This window comes from Brachypodium distachyon, chromosome 4 (assembly GCF_000005505.3).
Source record: "Brachypodium distachyon strain Bd21 chromosome 4, Brachypodium_distachyon_v3.0, whole genome shotgun sequence".
Lineage (NCBI taxonomy): Eukaryota > Viridiplantae > Streptophyta > Magnoliopsida > Poales > Poaceae > Brachypodium > Brachypodium distachyon.
The window spans coordinates 10430889-10452753 of record NC_016134.3 but is presented as its reverse complement, the minus strand read 5'-3'; the positions used below and the strand labels follow the sequence as shown (position 1 = coordinate 10452753).

Genomic DNA, 21865 nt, shown 5'->3' with positions numbered 1-21865 from the left:
AGCATGACCATTGACCACCCACATTGTTCCTCGTAATTTCATATTTCTCTTTCGTGAGTCCGCAGAGTTGGTTGGACTGTACGTTGGGAGTGAGTTTTGGAGACGTCTTGAAGATGCTCCAAGAAACAAACTCGCCAATTATTGTCTCATATCTTGTCTCCACGCGTTGGGCATATTTGGCATGTGCACACAGCACACACAAAAAACATATGAAAATAGACCCTGAGAATTGAAGCTAAGGTTAGTGATTAAAATTTGTTCTTCATTTTCAATGGGATGAAACCAAGCAACTAAGCATTTTCGATTGGGAAGCAACTCGCTAATTATTATTCATGCATATTCTGTACGCAGGTACTCAGCGATGTCTCAAGCAAGCAATCTTTTCTCTGTAGAACGGCCTGGCCCCGGGGCAGGTTGCTACTGCCGCTCAGCTGGTTGGAGTGGACAATTCACTGGAAGGAGGAGCGCCGGCAGCTTGTGCGCTGGCTGACGATGATGATCCTTCTACAGCAGGTAATCAGCTTGTTTAATCTTAGGATTCTACAACTCCATTTGTTGCAACACGTTATGCCTCAAGCCCTCAAGGACACCACTTTCTGGTAAATGAAGTACTTACTGAAGCAGTTATTATTGAACGAAGGGAAGACAGTCTAGATAAATTTGATAAAGAAAAATAACCCCTGAACATTTTTAGGGGTTTACGTATATGGAAGCACAGCTCCACCACATTAAGTCATTAACATATCCATGCCGGCGCGAGCAAAAATTACAAGAACATGCAGCACCACATTAAGTCATTAACATATCCATGCCGGCGCGAGCAAAAATTACAAGAACATGCAGCTCCATGCAATGACTAGGATGACATGCCCTTGGATTCCCCATGGAGAAGGATGTGCTATTGTGCTGTGTCGGGAGAAGATGCTGCCTGGCAAGCATCATGTTCTCCACATCGGCTAGCAATATAATGGCAATGCGCATTCGCAGCAGCAGGAAGCTCCAAAACTCCTCGTCAGCAATAGATTCAGGCATGCCTCCCCATTGGCCTCCTGACATGAGTGCGCCAGTCGCCGCGTGCTGGATCTGCGCTCTCCGGTCACATGAGTTGAGAGGTCAGCCCGCCTGATCCAGCCTTCGTTTCTCTTTATCATAGATGTTGTAATTCAGTCTGAGAAAGAAAGAACGAAATTGTGAGTAATCAAGAAAAATGTACATGTGGATCTAATAGCTAGGAAGAACTAGAGGTGCATATGGTTATTATAAGAAAGAAAGTCTTAGGTGGACGAGGGTGAGCAGCTGTGAATTCATCCCCTCTTCTTCATAAAAGTTGATCTTCATCAGCATCTTACAAAGTCCAAAAATGAAATTGAACGAGAAAGAAAAATGTCAATAATCATGATAAACGTACACGAGAGGATCTAAAACGAAGCATGTACGAGAGAAAGGAATGCATTTGGATGACTGTTCTGTTTGTACCTTGTGGTATGGACGGCTCGGTACTAATTGTAGCTTCAGGGTGATTAGGATGGACGTCGACTTGGTGCCTGAGCACAGCCTCCGCTTTCCTCGCCACCCCAACTGTCACTCCACCACAACAGATTCTAAGAAAGGCCCGCTGAAGGGAGAGCAGGTTCCCCAGGCCGCTGTCAAAATCATCATTGCCTTCATCTTTAGCCAACCGCACACCAAAATTGAAACCAACTTCTTCAGCCCTTGGCAAAACTCCTTGTCCAAAAATTATTTGCGCAGGTGGCGTCAAATGCACTATGAATGTTGCAAGGCAGTGGAATGCATCAGCACCGATGACTAGAAGCCTTTCCGTTTGGTGGGTGCTCCATAAGCCGAGAATACTAAGAGACGGCAACATCCCAAGGACTCGCAGGTCCTCCTCCTGCAGGTTCTTGACTTTGATGATTAACTCGGAGAGGTTAGAAAGATGAGAGGGATATCTCCTTATCCACGCTGGCAGTGTGGAGAATACGCCTGCATTGTACCAGTCAAATATGCGCAGATGTTGAGAAGGCACCCAGCGCCCACTAAAGAGATCCATGGATTCAAAAGAACCCTGCACGGTTAAACTTTGGATATTTGGCAGCTTGCAAACAGATTCTACGAAAGCTCCCTCCACCTCCAAGCTCTGATCATAAGTAAAGAAAATTTCCAGCACCCTCAATCTTGCTAGGTTACACAGCTCTTTCACAATGTTTAGGGATGCAGGTATCCCGGTCAACACTTCCATAGATGTCAGATTCCCAAACCCATCCAGAAAAATAGCCATTCCATAAGTGTCAGATTGCAGGCATAACAGTCTTTTCAGCTTAATAATAGACGGCGGTAATGCTGGCAGCTGAGAGTTGCTCCTTATATCCAACACCTGCAAAAATTGCAACCTCCCAATACTTGATGGGAGTTCACAAATTTTTGTATTTGCTAGACCTAGGTATCTCAGGTGCAATAAATTCCCAATATACTTAAGCCTAATATGGCCACTTCCCCCCAAATAACATCCACTCAGATCCAGTACGCGTAAAACTCCATAGCTCGAAAGAGGTGGCATTAGATCAATAGCAGGTGGAAAGACAGTAACAGACCTCACTTGTGTTACCCTCATGCAAAAAGGAGGTGTGGTTTGATGATTTTCCCTTTTATTCTGGAGAGATATCCTCCTAGAATTGCTTTGAGGGGATGTGCTATCCTCAATATGATCCAATATACTAACAAAGTTCTCTTCACTTGACAATGAACAAATGAGTTCAAGCATCATATCATGCAAATGGCAACCTTGAAAATACTCAGCGGGCTGGATCATGCAACTACTTATAAGTTCATTATAGTAACTCACCCCAACCTCGAATAAGCTTCGGCCATCCTTACTGTTTTCTGGGATAAAACCTTCGGCTATCCATTTCCATATCAATCTATCTCTTGGGACCACATAATCTTCAGGATATATGGGTAGATACAATAAGCAAGTCCTTAGATGGGAAGGTAGGTTATAATAGCTTAGGGACAATATCGTTCTCATATCCTTCACACCAGGATTGTTTCCAAGACCAGAACCGATAGAGTCACACACCTGATCCCACTCCCTTGGATTTGCTATTGTACTGTCTACGGTCAATAGACTAGCCATGGTAATGACTGCCAAGGGTACACCACCACATTTCTTCAAAATCTTTAAAGATACTTCAGTCAATTCTTGAGGGCATTTTTCTTCAGAGCCAAAGATTCTTCCATAAAATAATTCTTTAGAGCTCTCTAGGCTTAGTGGTTTCAGTTTATAAGAACCACCAACTTGGTCAGCAACAGCAAAATCACGAGTGGTTGTGATTATTCTACTTCCACATCTATTCTCCACGAGACCATATTTTATTGTTTTCCAAGATTGTATTTTCCATATGTCATCAATGACAATGAGGTACCTATGTGTATGGCAATAGAAGTGACCATATCAGTAAATACAATCCTAGCTCAGTGGACAAACATCTATAAAACTCAGGGTTCACAAAACTTTTTAACCATGTGTCAAGGTACGTGCACAGGAAAAAGGTGGACAACAAAGATAATGAGAAATACGGAACTAGAAAAAATAATCATTTTTGTACATACTATTCATAAGCTTATCAAAATCCTCTACATAAATTGCGCAGAAGACCATTATACTGACAGCCAAACAAAAAATTTGGGGTATTATTATGGGTAACTTTGTAAGATCATGTTTTAGAGTGCAACATATGTCACTCTGCAAACACATTATCATACGAATGGTTGTCTCATGGCACCGAGAAGTGTATATTACTCATTGCGTTGTAATGTATGAGTCATGTGACAGCAAAATCGTATCATCATTAGTTTACATTCAAAAGCATTTTAAATGACATCACTGTTTGTCTAACATAACTCCCATTTTATGGGTTTAATTGTTGGTTGAACTTAAACCTTTATAGTTGTGTGAACGCCTTATATTTTGTGGATCTTTGTCTAAAAATAAAGGCTTGCTTGTAAATCTAATGATGTCGCCTCTCCTTTGTAGCTAATCAATTGATTGATTTCTAAATCTACTTGTGGGGAAGGAGAAATAATAATCTTACCATGCATGAGTAAAAGTAAAGAACGACAAAGTGCCCATATAATACCTCTTGTTCTGAAGGAACTTCCTTAGTTCGTCGATAAGTTGTGTTTCATCCTACGATGCTTCGTTGATATTGGCATACTTGTCCTCATCGAGCATATGCAGAATCTTCTTGAAGATTCTTGTTATTTCAGGATTCTGAGACACGGACACAAATGCTGTGCAATGGAATTCTGCCTTGAGGCTATCATACACTGCTTTGGCAAGAGCTGTCTTGTCCAGTCCTCCAAATCCAGCAATGGAGACCGTTTCCACTCCATCATTCTTCACCGTTAACCTCTTGATTATCTCATCCCTCGGTTCACCGATGCCAACTAGCTCAGTTAGCTTGTTATACATAGCCGATAGACGCGGGTCTAGAGTGCCAGCTGTTGCATCTGAGTTAGCAACAACACTGTCCACCCTATACCTATCACGCCGGGCAGCCGCATCATGGACCTGGTCTTTGATATCTTTGATCATATCAGAAATTTGATGGCGTACCTTGCGCATCTTTAACAGATTGCCCATCTTCTTGATGAGCGACCTGAAACCATCTAGGTCGGCAGCTGGCTCAGAGCCCTCGGCGCGCACAAGGAAGGTGTCGACAACATCCTCCATGTTGTACGACAGCTCCCGCACATCATCTGCCCAGATCTTGACCTGCTCGTCGAGTTGCTCCCGCGGCACCCTCCCCACCTCGTGGAGGGCAGCGTGCATGCTTGCGAGCTCTTTCAAGAGAGACTGCACTTCTTTCTTGATGCCCTTGTGCAGTTTGTACTCCTCCTCGAGGAGCTGGAGCAGCTTGGGAAGGAGAGAGGCCATGGCTCCGGTGGTGATGTCCATGGCTGTCCTCGCTCTATCTCTGAAATGGAGATTTGAATTTTATGTTCATGTTTAGCTGAAAGCCTGAAACGGACAACTAATTTGGGGTCCTATGTAACCTATAAAGCAATTGCCACTTTGTTGATTTGCTGATGTCATCACATGCATATGCTGGCCACTAGCCGTCACCGTTTTGGATATAGGTAATATTTGTTTTGAAATCTTAACCGTTCTAATACGGATCAACTATATAATCAATGACCAGATAATTTAGCATATGGGGACAGCAGTGGTACTAATAATGAGTAAAGTCTACTTTCACCATTTTGGATATAGGTAGTATTTGTTTTGAATCTTAACCGTTCTAATACGGATCAACTATATAATCAATGGACCAGATAATTTAGCATATGAGGACAGCAGTAGTACTAATAATGAGTAAAGTCTACGACTACTACTACTGCTACTGCTCGTGCTGCTGCCTACTACTACTACGCGTAATAAATAAAAGATAGTTTCGAAAAAAAAGGAGAAACAATCTTCATCTCGGTTCTGAGGAAAGTTCGTACCTGGTATTCTCATCTTCTCCTTTGTCCTCAACTTGAGTCCTGCATTCATCTTGGTTTTCTACCTCCATGGTGGCATCTTGTTGGTCTGGAGCTATGGGTTCTTTCCCTGTTGTGCCCATACTTATACTTTCCTCACAACAAATGATGCAATCCACCAGATCTATTTTGATACTAGGATTGCTTGGATGATTGGTAAGCGTGGTTGTCACGGTAGACTCTGCATCAGCACCTGCACCCCAAATTTTTGCAGAGATCTCTATAAGGCTTGACAAGTGCTCGATGCTAATATGTGCAGTGCGATGTTGGTCCACTACAGGGGCATTGAAACCTAGCTTGAGCTTCTGAAGATTAGGCATTGCACCTGCCTCAAATTTCACCAAAGGTACACCGCACCTGATTTTGAAGTATCTGAGAACTGAGAATCCCGCCACGCTGAAGACGATCCTTTCTGCAGCCGCTGCCTCTATATACAGCGAGAGGGCAGTGAGTGCAGGAAATCCTCCAAGAACATTGATATTATGTGTCAGTAGCTTCCCAACTGCAATCTTCAAACTACCGAGCTTGACAAGATTTTTGGTCCACTCAGGTAAGCTGGAGAAGATGCAACAGCGCCGAGATAACTCGAGTCTCTCAAGAAGTGCTAGAGGGGATACAATGTTGAATACATCAAAAGAAATGTTCATGCTTGAAGCACCAGCACCATTAGGTGTATCAACACGACAGGATCCTGCAGGAGGTACCAGAGTTAGACATTTGAGGTTTCTTAGTTCCCCCAGAACTGAGCCAAGGAGTTTCATGTTGTTCTTCAGATTGTCTGATTGCACCATACAACAGGTGAGATGAAGCTCCCGAAGATTGGTCAGCCTGCCAATGTTGATCACATTGTCTGTTGAGTTAATGCTCAGATCGAAATACCCCAGAGTGCGTAGTGATGTCAGGCGCCCAATGCCAGCGGGCAGAGGAATTTCGCTAGGAAGACGGAAGTACAGCAAACCCGGCAGATAGAAAGTATCTGATAGAACTGCTGCAGTTAGTTTTGCATCAATTTCCAATGCCACCAATTCTTTTAGCTGTTGCATCTGGGTTGGAAGCTCCACACTCACATGAGATTGAGACGCACCAATACTCAAATATTTCAGTCGAAACAGTGCCAAAATTCCAGTGAGGTTGAAAGTCACACGATCAGGTTCAGTGAGGTTGCCACTCATCATGTCACCAGGATCAAACCGCAATTTAAGGATCAGAACCTGAAGAAACCGGAATTTCACAATAGAAGGCATGCACTTGAGCAATCCAGAAAAGGCAAGTGATCGGACTCGTGACAGTCTCATAATCTCCGGCAGTGTTGCATCTTCCGCTTTGCCAAAGTGGAGGCCCAACCGACGGACCTTTTCAGCATGTCTTATAGCGGTCTGTGGATCATCTATTCTCTTCTATGGACTTGTCTCTAATAAATTGATGTACCATGTGGTGTACTGTACAGGACAACACATCATCATTGCAGTTAATATCTTCAGGTTGGATAATTCCCCTGTTAACAAGCTCGTCAAAATAGCTCCCTGCAATCTCCTCCATGTTGGTATCTCCCTCCACTGCACATATAAAACCTTCGACTATCCATTGCTTCATTAAATCATCCTTCCAGATTATACAGTCCTCCTCATAAAGACTCAGATATAGCATGCATGCTTTCAAACAGTGAGGAAGGCTGTTGTAACCGAGGTTCAGGACTTGTTTCACCCCTTCCAAATTAGGATTTGTGATCAAACCCAAATCCAACGAATTCCTTATGTAATGGCATTGCTCTATGCTAACTGGCTGGAATGCTAAAACACTGGCCATGGTAATAATTGCTAGCGGCTGACCACCACACCTATTTATGATTTCGTATAAAACATTCTTGAGGTATTCAGGAAATTCGGATTGATGGCCAACTAGTGTGCTTGAAAATAATTGCCTTGACTCATCTTCACTGAGCGGTTCCTTCTTGTATATGTACTTGGAGTTACCAGCACAGCATATTTGAGCTACAACGTCAATTTCGGTCGTAGTCAGTATTCTACTGCAGCAACCATCCTTTGGCAAAGCACAACTAACAATATTCCACATTGATGGGGACAACAAATTATCAATTATGATGAAGTACCTGTCAAATTATCAATAAGTTAAGCCTAGTCATAGCGCATAGTAACATAAAGTAGTAAAATGTGTATGTTATTAGTCTATGTCAATGTCAATAGTGCATAATTTGTGGTAACATATAAACCTCATTAATTGTCTTATAGATTTATTCTATCTTGAAAAGTGTGATGTGATGATAACATATCTAGTTACCACCTTTCTCTCTTCATTAATTAACATGCCATGTCAACAAAATGCATAATTGGCATCTATGTTACTATCTAAGTTATTTGCACTATGACTAGCCTAACAATATTCCTCTGTGTTTTGAGAATTTGCAAACATTGATTACATATATATTAATTATTTTTTTCTAATTTTGGTTATCACCGTGGAACCAAAATATTATATGGTGTAGCACTTAATTATGCACTCCTTGGTTATTATTTTGATTTTTTTTCTAGAATATACCACGATGGGTATATCATGTATTGAAGAAGAGTGACCGCGACGCGGTTTAAGCCCTAATTACAACTACTCGCCCAAATTTCACGGTACAACTCCACACGGTAAACTGCTAAAACCTGAACCTTTGAACAAGCCCGCACTCTTCCAAGCTTTTCCTTCCCCATTGATCATTTGCAGAATATGGTTCACACTAGGTCCAACACCATCGAACACCACGGAATTCCTATGCTTCCAAATGCACCAAGAAATTAAAGTGACTCCCATGCAAAGATCCTTTCTTTCCTGCAAGCTAGGGACCGAAAGCTTGGACCACCACTCAGCCAATCTATCCTGTTGACCAGGCGTCCATTCCAGCTTATCCCAAAGACCCAAAATCACCGCCCACACTTGCCTAGAAGTGACACAACCAAGCAAGAGGTGATCGATACTTTCATGCTCCTGCTCGCAGAGTGGGCAGCGGGTCGGATGCGGCAAACCACGGCGGCGTAGTCGATCCGCCGCCAGCCACATGAAAAATTGACATCTACCCGAGGCCTAGGAACACCAGATCTCAGCAGCGCCCGGCAAGTCCTCGCGGCTACCAAAAGAAGCTGCATAGGCAAAGGAAGCAGAGTACTGACCAGTGCATCCCCATCACCATCAAAAGGAGTCTTCCGTGTCCAAGAGCTCCACACCACGAACAAGATCCAAAACTCTGAAAATCTCCTCAAGAACGTGAACGGTCACGTTAGGATTAAGGTTACAAATCTAGCGGTTCCCAACCAAAGCATCTGCGGCAGAAAGTTTACTTGCCCTCTTAGGGATGATCTCAAACAGTTTGGGAGCCAAGTCACAGAGGGGAATCTCCAGTAGCCAAGAATCCCGCCAAAAACTTTGCCCGATTTCCATTCCCCACCACAACATCCGTTGCCACCAAACAAACCTCAGACGCCAATTTCGGTATATGAATATTGAATTCAGACCATGGTCTTTCCGAATCCGACTTCTGCAGCCAGCCCCATCTAGCTTGAAGGGCCAGATTAAGCAACCTGAGATTCAGAATTCCAAGTCCACCCAATTCCTTTGGGGAGCAGACCGCCTGCCAGGAGACCAAACAGTGCCCACCCCTAGCATCTTTTCGTCCCTTTCACAAGAAACCCCGGCACACCTTCTCAATTGATTCGATGGTCTTGATAGGAAGGGCAAGAGACATCATAGAAATAGATAGGCATTGCCGACAAAGTGTGACGCACCAAGGTGAGCCTGCCTCTCGGCGAGATCAAAGGTGCAGACCAGGATTGAAGTCTCTTCTCCACTTTCTCACCAACGGCAACAGCTGGACAGCCCCTGGCTTTCTCAATCCGAAGGGATACCAAGATACGTACAAAGGAAAGGCTTGATCTCACAACCCAGAATTTGACCCACAAGGGCCCCTTGATCCACAGAGCCTCTAATGAGATGGGCGGAAGTCTTTTGGAAGTTTACTCGAAGGCCAGAAGCAACAACAAAGCCCTCGATAAGGGCCACGCAGGACAACAACTCTCCCTCAGAAGGCTGAATGAACACCACCGCATCATCCGCGAAAAAAGAAGCCCGCAGCGGAAGACCCCGAACCGCCAATCATTGGAAAAGACCACATTCCTCAGCCTTGCACAGGAGCATATTAAGGATGTCCATGGCTAAAATAAAGATCATCGGAGATAATGGATCCCCTTGTCGCAACCCCTATCGATGGATAATTGGAGCTCCGGGAATCCCATTAAGAAGCACACGAGTTGAGGCGGAGCCAAGAAGAGCTCCAATCCAACCGAGCCACTTGTGACCAAAACCCAACCGGCGGAGAACATCGAACAGGAATGACCAATTGAGTGAATCAAAGGCCTTTGAGATGTCCAATTTCAACAGCACCACATGCCGTTGCAGGTTCCAAAATCGCCTCGCAGTTCCTTGAACGAGCATGAAATTATCATGAATACAACGCCCACGGATGAAATCACTTTTCCCTGAGTGAGTCGAAGGCCTTGGGAAACTCAGGGCCCAACCGGTTAGCAATTTTCCAATCGCATGGATTAAACTGATGGGCCAAAATTCCCTCATCGACGCAGCCCCTTGGATCTTAGGCAGCAGGCAAATGTAGGCCCTGGTTCACCATCTCCAAGCCCTGGCAGTCTAGCGATGAGAAGGCCTTGAAGCAGTCAAGTATATCGTCCTTAATGATAGCCCAGCAAGCAATGAAAAAACGACACGTGAACCCGTCTGGCCCAGGGCACTTGTCTGGTGTGAGATCCCGAACCACCCGCTAGACCTCCTCCGAAAAATCATTATCCAGGCTCAGAGGCCCAACATCTCCACCACCCACAAAATCCAAGTCAAGGGCAAAAATGCGATCTGTTCCAGTGCCTAGAAGACAGGAAAAGAAGCCATCCAACACATTTGACATTTCTGAATGGCAGGAGGTCAAAGTTCCATCATTATCCAAGGAAGCAATATAGCTCTTTCGCTTCCGATCGCTGGCGCTAAGATGGAAGAAACCCGTATTCGCATCCCGTTCCTTGATCCATAGGAGACAAGAGCGTTGCCTAGCAATAGTGCGCTCAAGAGAGGAGAGGCCGAGCAATTTCTTCTTAAGCAAGGAACGGAGCCCCCTCTCCGCCATAGAAAGATTGTGCGCTTCCATAGCCACGTCAAGCCGAAGGATCACTTCAATGTCCACCAAAATTTGCAGCTTCACATTCCCGATGAACTTGTCACTCTAGCTTTTGAGACGACGAGCCGTACGCCTCAAACACCCTGCCACACGCTGAAAGGGATTTGAGATATGCCGGTCATCAAATTTCCAAGCAGCCTCCACCACATCCTGAAATCCTAGTGCTTTAGGCCAAAAGGACAAAAAGTGGAACCTCCTACCGATGCGCAGGTCCGCAGGCAAATCAACAACAAGGGGTAGTGTCAGAAGTCGCCTTACTCAACGCTGAGAGGTAGGCGTTAGGGAGAAGCCCCTCCCAGTCCACAGAGGTGAAAATCCAATCAATTCTTTCCAAAGTAGGTTTGGCTCTCTCATTAGACCACGTGAAGCGATGACCAGCCAAGTAGAGCACTTTTAAGTCCAGGTCAGCGAGAAGACGTCGGAAACAGGCCATCATACGACGGTGCAATCTCGGATTGTTTTTGTCCTTCGAGCTAACAATCAAGTTGACGCTCGCAACAGCCAACGGACCCAAATGGATATCTCTGATATCCCTCAACTCTTGCACAAAAGCAGGTTTATCTTCCTCCCTATGAGGGCCATACACACCCGAGAACCACCAAGAACCACTCTCAGAATTTACCCTTGCAGTGATGACATGCTCCGTGATGTGGAGATTCGAGAGATCCGCGTGATTTGCCTTCCAGGCGAAGATGATACCTCCACGAGTGCCTAGAGAGGGGAGGAAGAAAAAAATCAAAAAAATCAGGGCCCATAGATTCAGTCATGATGCGAGGCGTGACCACTTGTAGCTTCGACTCCTACAAACAAACCACACAGGCGCCCGAGGCAACCACCACCTGGAACACAACGCTGCGCTTGGCCAAAGAATTGAGCCCGCACACATTCCACACCAAAATTTTCTGGTTAGAGTTCAACATAATACAGATCCACACAGACAACCGAAAACCCCCCAAAACAACAGTCAGACCACAATTGCCGCCAACAGCTCATCCGACAAAAGGGGTAACACATCAGGCTCCCAGCCAAAAAGAGAAAGTATAGCATAAATGTTCTCTTGGGACAGTGGCTTCTTGAATAGCTTTGTGTAAGCCAACAACGCCTCATCATGAGTGATCTTCTCACCCTCATAGGCCAAGCCCAAACGAGAAACGAGGGCACGTTGTTGCCTCTTAATGGACGAGCCAGGAGGACGTCTGTGAGCCACCCTCATACTTCTGCAAAGAGGCCTCACGGCCACTGATCTTCTCCGATGAACCGAAGGCGACGAAGGCGGTGGGATGGGGAGGAGCGCCTCGACACCCACCTGCATCTCCTTCTGAAAGTGATGATCTCATCATGTGGTTCACAGCCCGGGCCGGAGCCATGATAGACGCCGGAGTGAATGGTTCTGCCGCCGCCGACAGATGAGACCGTCCCTCCGTGATGCTCACGCAGAAATTGTCCATCACGGGCTGCGCTACCGACGGCTCATCATCATCGAGGGAGGGAAGAGAGAAGGATATGCCAGCACCGTCAGTCGAGGAGCAAACCGAGAATGCAGCCTCTCTAAGTGGCGAAATAGGGGCAGCCACCACAATTTCCTCAACGATGTTGTGAACAGGGGAAGCAACAGCGATTCTTGGCTTGTAAGTCACCGAATCTTTGTCTTTGATCCCCACATCCTCCGCCACATCCACATTCACCGCCACCTCCACATGAGGAACCACCACCTGTTCCAAGACTTCCTCTGCCACACACATAGGGTCCAGGCGCAGCTCCGAGAATCATCGATCAATCATACAAATTTCAGCCGCGTCAAGTGGTTGTTGGACAGAGTTGCTCGAGCGCCAAGAAGCGATCGTGGTCACCAGCAGGCCGCCACTCTGGTCCAAACAACACTCATGCCTCCAGTTGAAAGTGCATATTGCCCCATGTGTGGTTTTGGTAATTAATGGCAATCCCTATGGACTAATGTTTTATTTGATATGTATTTGAAGGATTGTTCTATAGGCAATGCATGAAGATCATTTGGTTAATTCAATGATAAATGTCATGAAGATAAAGATATACATTGTGTTGTTAACAATTGGATGTGTGGTTTTGGTAACCAATGGCAATCTATATGGATAAGTATTTGCATTGATTTTTATTGAATGGTAGTCCCAAAGGAAATATATGAAGACCATTGGATTTGAAGGCATATAGATGGAGTTCAATGTGTGAATCAAATATGATCAAGAAGAAAAATATGAAGAGAACTTGAAGGCATGAAGATGGTCATGTTTGGACTCATGAGTTGAGCCATGGAGAATAAGATCTTGAGAGAATGATTGCAAGATAAGGATTCAACATAGTCTCATGACAAGGTTACGGTGTGCTCATGAGTTGAGCCATGAATGACCAAGTCATGGAGCAAGCACTCAAGTGAAGAATCCATTGTGTGTCTCAAGATATTGTTATAGAGAATGAAGATGACAAAATGATATTCTTGGTGAATCCTATGTATGGTCATGAGAGTGTAGTGCATTTGGTGATTAAGTCTTGAAGCAAGGAAGGTTAAGTGAAGAGTTCATTATTAGCTTCAAGATGTCATAAAGATGGAAAGTAAAGCAAATATGAAGGTTGACCGAAATGAAGTGCAAAGAGTGGATTCAAGTTATTGGTCAACTCACAAGCGTAATTATGTACCGCATGAGATCTAGTGGTATGGTAATCATTTGTCAATTGCGCTTTGTGAACTAACCCATAAACTATGTATTTGGTATATCTATATGTGGGTTAGGTGCAACTCATGAGTTTGGATCAAAAAGGAAGATTTCATATAGCCCATGAGAGATGACATCAAGTGGTGATGATTCATCAAGTGTGATTCTATGCTTGAGGCATATATGGTAAGCAATTGTATATTGCACTTGTGTTCTAACCCATACTATGTCAATGGTATTTGTTTAAGGGTTAGGTGCTACATATGGGCAAGCTTTGAAGAAACAATCTTATAGCCCATATGGAGACGGTCTCATCAAAGTTGAAATGGTCAACTTCAAGAGATGCATCCCAAGGGACTATATGCTTGAAGCTTGCCATCCATTTGGTGATAATGGACATGTGAAGATGTGCTCAAAGTGAAGGACTCCCGCATTAGGGTATGGGGGAGCAAATTGACAATCTTCACCAAGTGACCATGATCAAGAGAAGGATTCCAATGTGAGACAATCATGAACGTCGACATCACCCTAAAGTGGATTGCTCAAGGCAAAGGTATATCTTAGCAAGGTTTTCCTAGTTTTACCGGTCTCAAGGAGTTTGGTGAGAGACCGGTTTATAGGTTCGATAGCCAATCTATCAAGAGGGGCTTTCGGGCGGTAGCTTGAACTCGTCGTACGTAGAGTGCTCACACCTTTGCATATTTTGCATCATCTCTTTTGGTTGATCTTTGTTGGATTTCTGTGTGCGTTCGTAGAGCTCGTTCTTATCTTCAAAACAAGTCCAAGTTCATCAAAATCGGAGTTCATATGCAAAAGTTATTGCCGTTTTCGTGTGTGTGGTTCTGCAGTCTTTTGTAGGCCGGAACTTCCAGACTAATTCCGGGCTGGTCCGGATTTCGGGCTTATTCCGGGATACCTCCGGGTGAGTCCAGTAGCGTTTTTCCCCGCTCGAGTTTTTGGTCCGGATTTGATCCGGAACCTCTGGGTGCCCTCCGGACTGTGGAATCTGGCCCTAATGTGCAGTTTCGGGGGAACCCCCTATATATGGGGCTTCTTCCCCAACGGGCAGGTAAGCTCCTAGATCGAAATTTTCCCATTCCTTTGAGATTTCTGCACCTCCCCCCAAGCCCCAAATCTTCCATCTATTTGAATGGAGTTTGTAGATCTATTTGGAGGGTTCATTTGTTTATCTCCTCCGCCTTTGTTCCTCCTCTCTAATTTCCAATCCATTTGTTGATTTGGGTGAGATTTGGGAGAGAGCGATTTGAGCATTTCTTGTGTTCTTGATTTGCATTTGGTGCATTGGTTTGAACTCTCCACCTTGATTAGTTCGAGTGAGAGCCCGTGAACTTATTACTCTTGGAGGTTCGCCTCCTAGACGGCTTGGTGGTTGTTGCCTCGGTGACCTCTTCTTGGAGATTGTGAAGAGGGCCGAGCTTCTTCTTTGTGGTGCTTTGTGAAGTGGTTGTGGAGCTTGCCATCTCCGGAGTGGAGGAAGAAGCTAGCCATCTTAGTGATTGAGCTCCTACTTTGGTGTAGGAGGCTCAAGGAGTTGGGTGTGCCCTTTCACGCCTATTCGGGTTACCTCTTGTGGTGCCTGCACCTCTCCAACGGTGATTAGCTTCCTAGGAAGTGAACATCGGGATAAATCACGTCTCCGTGTGCCTCGGGTATTACTAAACCGAGTTCATTAAATTGTGCTTTAATTTGTGATACCCATCGTGCTTAAAGTCATACATTATCTTATATGTGCTTTGTGCTATAGTATACGTCTTGTGCTAGCTTGTTGATTAATATAATTTAAGTGCTCATCTTGTTATAGCTTAATCTAGTCGACACATATCGCTCCTCGTCTTCCCTCTCTCGATCCGTATCCTCTTTCCAGATCCACCACAGTCGGATAGCACCGATGGAGAAAGCCGCGGCGATAGCTTTCGTGAATGGAGTCATGGGGAAGCCCGTCGCGTTGATCGAGGCAAAGTTCAAGCAGTGGACGAGCATTAGGAACAACTGCACGACCTTGAAGACATCCCTTCTCTTCCTCGCCGCCGTCTTGGACGACGAGCTGGCCAGAAGGAAGGGCAGTGCCGGTCCTCCTCCCACGGCGCTGGCGAGAGCGTACAGCAAGGTGATGCAAGAGCTAACGCATGACATCGAAGACTGCATTGAGCGCTTCCTTCATCGTGTCAGCGGCAAGAAGGGGAAGTCAAAGTTTCATCGGGTTATTCGAGGGGCGACCACGCTTGGCCTCCGCGATCAGTTTGCCTCCGAGATCAAGAAGCTCAAGGAGCGCTCGGAGACAGCAAATGATATCATCAGAAGTACTGTTGATATTGCTTCCGGTACCAGCGGCGGCCAACACAGTACCGTGCGGCAAGCAGCAGGACATGCCTATGTTTTGACAGTGCCTCTTGGCATCGAGAAGCCCATCAAGAAGATACTCTCGCTGTTAGATTTGACAGGGAGGAACCGAAGCAGCTCCGAGTGATCGCCATGCCAGGATTCGGTGGCTCCGGGAAGACAACCCTCGTGCAACAAGTGTTTGACAGAGCAAGCCCATCATTCACTTGCAGTGCCTTGGTTAGTACATTGGACTGCGCAAATGCGAGTGACCTTCCCAAGAAGATAGTCAGGAAGGTCTGGCAGCCCAGCACCACCACCATAGACTTGGAGGTGGAGGCTGTCCTACAAGAATCAAACTATGTAAGTCTTCAACATCATCTCAAAGTTCACCTGATGGATAAGAGGTTAGAGACCCTATTTTTATGTTACTCACTCTTCTCCATGCCTATTGAGCGACAGTTGATACATTTGCCTATTTACTTACCAGCTTAAATCTGCCTTTCTATTACAAAAATATTCTCTTTAGTTCTCCAAAATCGGTATTTTCAACGCCAGGATGGTTTTTAAAGCAAAAACTTTGAGAACCTAACAGCTTATGTGTTGCAAAATCACGTTTTCAGGAAAAAAAATGTGCATTTTATTTTCATGTATATAGTCAGATATGCGGCAGTCGCCACAACGTCAGGACCACCACAATCTCAACCATGGCTTAAGTGTAACTAACCTTAATTCCTACTAATTGTCGTTTCGTTTGTAGGTGTCTCATTGTCATTGATGACATCGGCGTAGATTACTGGGATGTTGTAATCCCTATCTTCAGCTTCAGAGACAGTCTTCCTATGGGCAGCAGAATAATAGTGACCACAGTCAGTCATCACGTAGCTAATACTTGTTGCAGTTCTGGGCATGGCAAAGGTTATATGCACAAGATGGACACCCTTGGAGAAGAAGCTTCAAGGGGTATAGTTTTTCCAAGGATACCTCATCCCCCTGAGTTGGCACGGGGTCCAAGGCACTTCTGAAGAAATGCGATGGTCTTCCGCTTACTCTTACTACCGTGAGAAGACAATTGACAAGTGAAAACGAACTCACTGGGGAATCATGCAAGGAATTAAGCAGCAAGCTGAGTTATTACCTGGAAGATGATAAGGAGCCTTACTTTGCAAGGCTTCGAGGTGTGCTTATGAATAACTACGCCAGTTTACCTGATTATAATGCCAGAAACTGCTTGCTGTATCTAGGTATATTCCCAATCAATCGTGCCCTTAGGAGGAATGTTGTGACCAGGCGATGGCTGGCTGAAGGATATGCACGAAGCCAACATCAAGGCAAAGATGGTGTATGGTCTGCTCAGCAAAATTTTGAGAAATTTATTGACCGTGGTATCATTCGGCCTGTTGTTCCTGGAAGCAACGCAACAGTGGAGATATGCAAAACTCGTGGTATTGTGCATGAATTCTTGTTGTGCAAGTCCATGTATGAACAATGCAGGCACCTTTCTATCCATCCTGGGAATGATGGTACAGACTTCGGTGCAATGTCAAACATTGATTTATCTTGTGTCCGGTCTCTGACAATGTCGGGGAATGCAGGTGATGCTATCTCTGATTTTCGCAAGTACAAGATTGTGAGAGTGCTGGATCTGGAAGAATGCACTGATCTAAAAGATGTTCATCTCAAAGACCTGTGCACTAGGTGGAATCTGAGATATCTCAGCCTGGGGCTCACCGTCACTAAACTTCCCAAAGAAATTGCAGAGCTAAAACTGTTGGAAACACTAGATGTAAGCAAAACGAAGGTGGATGTGTTGCCGGTGGAGGTTATCGGGTTGCCCAGTTTAGCTCATCTGATTGGAAAGTTTATGCTTCTGGGTGGAGTGACGAGAGAGCAACTGCCAAAAGAACGTAATCTCGAGACCCTGTAGGGATTTGTGATCGACGGGCGCCATGGATTCCTACAACTTATAGCCCATATGAAGAAACTGAACAACGTCAAGATATGGTGTCACTCTGAGAATGGCCAGGGATGTCAGAAACTTATTGTGGACATGACTAATCAGCTTATTGAGGCCATTAAACAGTATGCCGGAGCTGACATAACTGAAGGCAATGTTCGCTCCCTGTCAATTGACTCCCAAAGTTTACAGAAAGATGCTCTCTTGGCTCAGGCAGAAGTATGTAACCAAAGCTTGCTGCTTGATAATACAGAATATTACCTCAGCTCACTGGAATTATGCGGCAGCTCATTCACGTTACCCCATTTCATTCCATTGTTTCCTTATCTCACTGAGTTGTGCCTGATCTTGACAACCATTATGACACGGGAACTTCTGTCAGTCCTTGCCAGCAGGATGCATTTCTTGCTTTACCTCAAACTGACCATCGTCAACCAGATCGACGGCTTCGTCGTGCAAGCTGGGGAATTCAAGAGCCTGCAACGCTTATGTTTCGTGTCCCATGTTGAGAATCCAATCCTACCATCAAGCGAGGATGGATGTCAAGGGGGGCTCGACATCAAACCTGGAGCTCTGCCCCAACTTGTGTCATTGCAGCTAATTTGCAGGCACCTGGTTGGTCTTTCCTGCATCGATATTGCACAGCTGAAAGAACTTAAGGAAATCGTTCTTGATGCTAGAGTGTCTGACACAACAATAACGACATGGGAAGAAGCAGCCACAAAGCACCCCAGCAGACCGAACGTTATGGCTGTCCAATGGGCTGATGATGATGATAGCATGGACGATGATATACGAGGTTCTGCTCCTGATCCGGGACCAGCAACTGTTCAAAATGGTATAGTTGAGCAAGAAGAACCAGAGCACTCTGCAGTGCAGACTGCCAGGGGCAGCAGCAGCATACACAATTTCAAACTCTGCTCAGGCCTTACACTCAACGTTCCTACTTCAGTACAACTGCCCAATTAAAGGTGGTAATCTTGGTAGTTAACACTGCATGCATAAACACCATACCAGTCTCCCTATCTTCCTGGTAAATATCTTGATCTTGCGGTTTAATTCTTCTTCTTTTGTGTTCAACAGAACACACTATAACGCTGGCATGTGCTGTACATATTCAAAACCCACGGCAGCTTTTAGTTCTGTTAAATTGTAGTTAAACCATTTGGACTGGTAATGCAATTGTACACACACATTCCTATCGATTGTATGTTACTTGCTGTCCTCGATATCGCAGGACAGAGTGCTACCTACTTTGTGTGCCAGGCTGCTATATATGGAGGCGACTTATCTTTGATTTTCGTATCAGTGAGTCAGTGGAGAAGAGAAACTGGTGTTGTATGGTAAAAGATTCGATGGCCTGTGACTTGATGAAGAAATCTGTAAGATACACACGTGACCTAGTATGCAAACAATTTGATTTCATCCATGTTTTTCAGTGCGTGAGCATATACCAACTTATGAAATTGTGATAGGTTTCGGGGAGACAATATAGGTCATGCGCTGAAAATCTGCTTTTCCGACATAGCTCTGGATGGTGGTCTGGTACACCAAGCATAACCAGGTTATTCCAAAAAAATAATTATAGATTGTCCAAAAACCGCCAGTAGTATATTTCACTTGTTTCGGAATTAAGTTTAGTCGTATAAAGTCCGTAGATTATCCAATAGGATGAATACCAAATGGTGGCATCTATTTTGTAATAAGATAATAAGATATCACAGGTAGGAGATTGATTGTACCGCTGAGCGTGGAGGAGGATGAGCATGATGTAGAGTATGTCATGCTTCAGATGTTGATCGAAAAAGCAGTCACTCTGCAGAAGCAAGGGGTGATTATTATTCTATTATCTAATAAATATGATTAACTTCCAGTACGGTTTACTATATATGTTCGGATATGATCGTACCTCTGGGGGCGGAGCAGGACAAGTGCCGCCTTCAGTCTGTCTCGAGATATGGTAGACCAAGATGGCGATTGTCGCCTCTGAGTTGGTATCCAATATCCCCCAATCCACCATGCTCAGCTGCTTGGACAGCTCCCCCGCCATCAAGCAGAGGCACACGGGACGGTGATCTCCTCCTGGCAGGCCGTCACAAGCTCCCGAGCATTGCCAAGGACCTTGCCAAGCGCCTCCACAGCGGTGCGCACGGCGGAGTCCTCCATTGTCTCCGAGTTGCCCTTGCACAGTGACAGACCATGGATGTGGCATGCTCTCCCTTTCGTTCAGTGGATCCCTGTGCCTTGGGGTGTGCACCAATCACTCCACCCAGCTGAGAAGAAGCAGTAAGCACCACTGCTTTCCTCGGTGCGGCATTTCTCCGAGCACCTTCGCGGCGCTCACCTCGGCTTGGGAGCATAGCACAACGCAGCAACCACCCCGGCCGGTTTACTGCCGACGGCGGTGCTTTGCACTGGAAAGAATGCCCCGACCAAGAGAGCTGCAATCCTTGGCGACATCGTACGAGTAGGATTGTAGGAAGACGGTGATCCCACGCCGAGCCGGCGAGTGGCGACGATGACGGGGGCTGAACCGCGGTCTGTTAACACTTGACAGGCAGGCGCCTTTCCTGGGTTGAGTGGAGTATATAATAATGCGGCCTGTGGGATCAGTTGGGCCGTATAGGAGTCAGACCGGCCCAATCAAGAGATAGAAAACCCATAAAGAGGCCAAGCAAGACGATTTAACCACCCATCACGAATTTTCTGCTCAAAAAAGACCTCACGCTCTCTCAAAAAAAAACCATCACGAATTCTAGTTTTTTCCTTCTCAAAAAAAAACATCACGAATTATCAAAAAACCCATCACGAATTTAATTGCTATATATAGATGGTGAACTGAAAAACCTGAGCGCAGAGAAATTTGCGCAGCATTTGAACTATTTGCAGCAGGTGTTGAGAGGAAGCTTGATGAGTGTGTATCCACGTGATTAGTGTTTGTGTGTCGTGGTTTTCATCCTACAGCTAGCATTGACTCCCGCCGTCGCCTTGGTTTCATCTCGTGTCGTACCCACCACTCCCTCTCCTATATATTCACTCTGTTTATTGATGTATTTAGGATTGTGCTCGATCAATGTTTGTCAAGTTTGTAGAAAAAATAATCAACATGTGTAACAGCAAACAATTGCAATATGAAATTATACTTATGCCTTTTATTTTTGAATTTTGCGACACAAATGAGCCTTGCTTGGATTTTTTTTTCCTTAAGAAACATCTAATTGAAGAAATCACAGTATAAACGATCGACAAAACTGAGAAAAAAAACAGACAACAAAGATCATACAGAAAAATTACGTCGGAATTAATCGTCACTCTCGCCATGCCACTCGGTTCGAGGTTTCATAGGTGCATATACGATATTAGGTTACAAACCAAACGGCCGGCTCTTCAAATTAAACTTCCTCGTGTCATATCGCCAGCACAAGCGGCCGTAGTACCGGAGCTTGTGACGAAGGCCTTGTTGCCGCGCTGGCATGCATGGCGCCCCAACCGTGGCCGCTTCCATATTCCGAAGAGGAAGGTCGACGTCGTGTCGCCGCCGCAGCAAAGGAGGTAAGGTAGCCGCCGCCGCCGCTGCTGATGCGTCGAGCCACGTTGGAGGCGAGAGCTGCCAGAGGGCGGCTGTTCTGTTGAACGGCACGGCGTTGTCGCCGACACGGCGGCAGCCGGCTCTTCCTTGCGAGACTGTACCAACAACGGACGGCCATCCTGAGATTAAAGATCAATTTGTTTCGGCAAATACATGTAGAAATAGTCACACGTATAACTTGACCCTGCTCATAGAGCCGGCTAGCCATCATTGCTACAGAAAGACTTATCAGTAACGGTCGAAAAACAACATCAATAACGGTCAAGGCCGTCGTTACTAACTTTGTGTTACTGATGATGGGTATCATCAGTAACGGTCGCTCATGTACCTATCATCAGTAACGGTCGACCGTTACTGATGTACTATCATCAGTGCGGCATGGCCCGACCCGAACGTGACTGATGAATACCATCATCAGTGACGGGCGCGGAAAACGTGACCGTTACTGATGTATGGTCACTTTGCCACATCAGTGTCAGGCGAGCGAGCGATCGACACTGATACATTTTCGT

General features: G+C 45.4%; 1 protein-coding gene and 1 pseudogene across 1 annotated transcript; both read right to left on the bottom strand.

The window, feature by feature from the left end:
* Window positions 1-612: 612 nt before the first annotated feature.
* Window positions 613-3421, bottom strand: LOC112268526 (putative disease resistance protein At1g59780). The gene is made up of 2 exons (XM_024454822.1): window positions 1477-3421; window positions 613-1168 (listed from the first exon to the last, which is right to left on the bottom strand). Exons 1-2 carry the CDS (start codon window positions 3131-3133, stop codon window positions 1164-1166), a joined length of 1662 nt encoding a protein of 553 aa, XP_024310590.1. The 5' UTR covers window positions 3134-3421; the 3' UTR covers window positions 613-1163.
* Window positions 3285-20310, bottom strand: LOC100840037 (annotated as a pseudogene).
* Between the last annotated feature and the right edge of the window lie 1555 nt (window positions 20311-21865).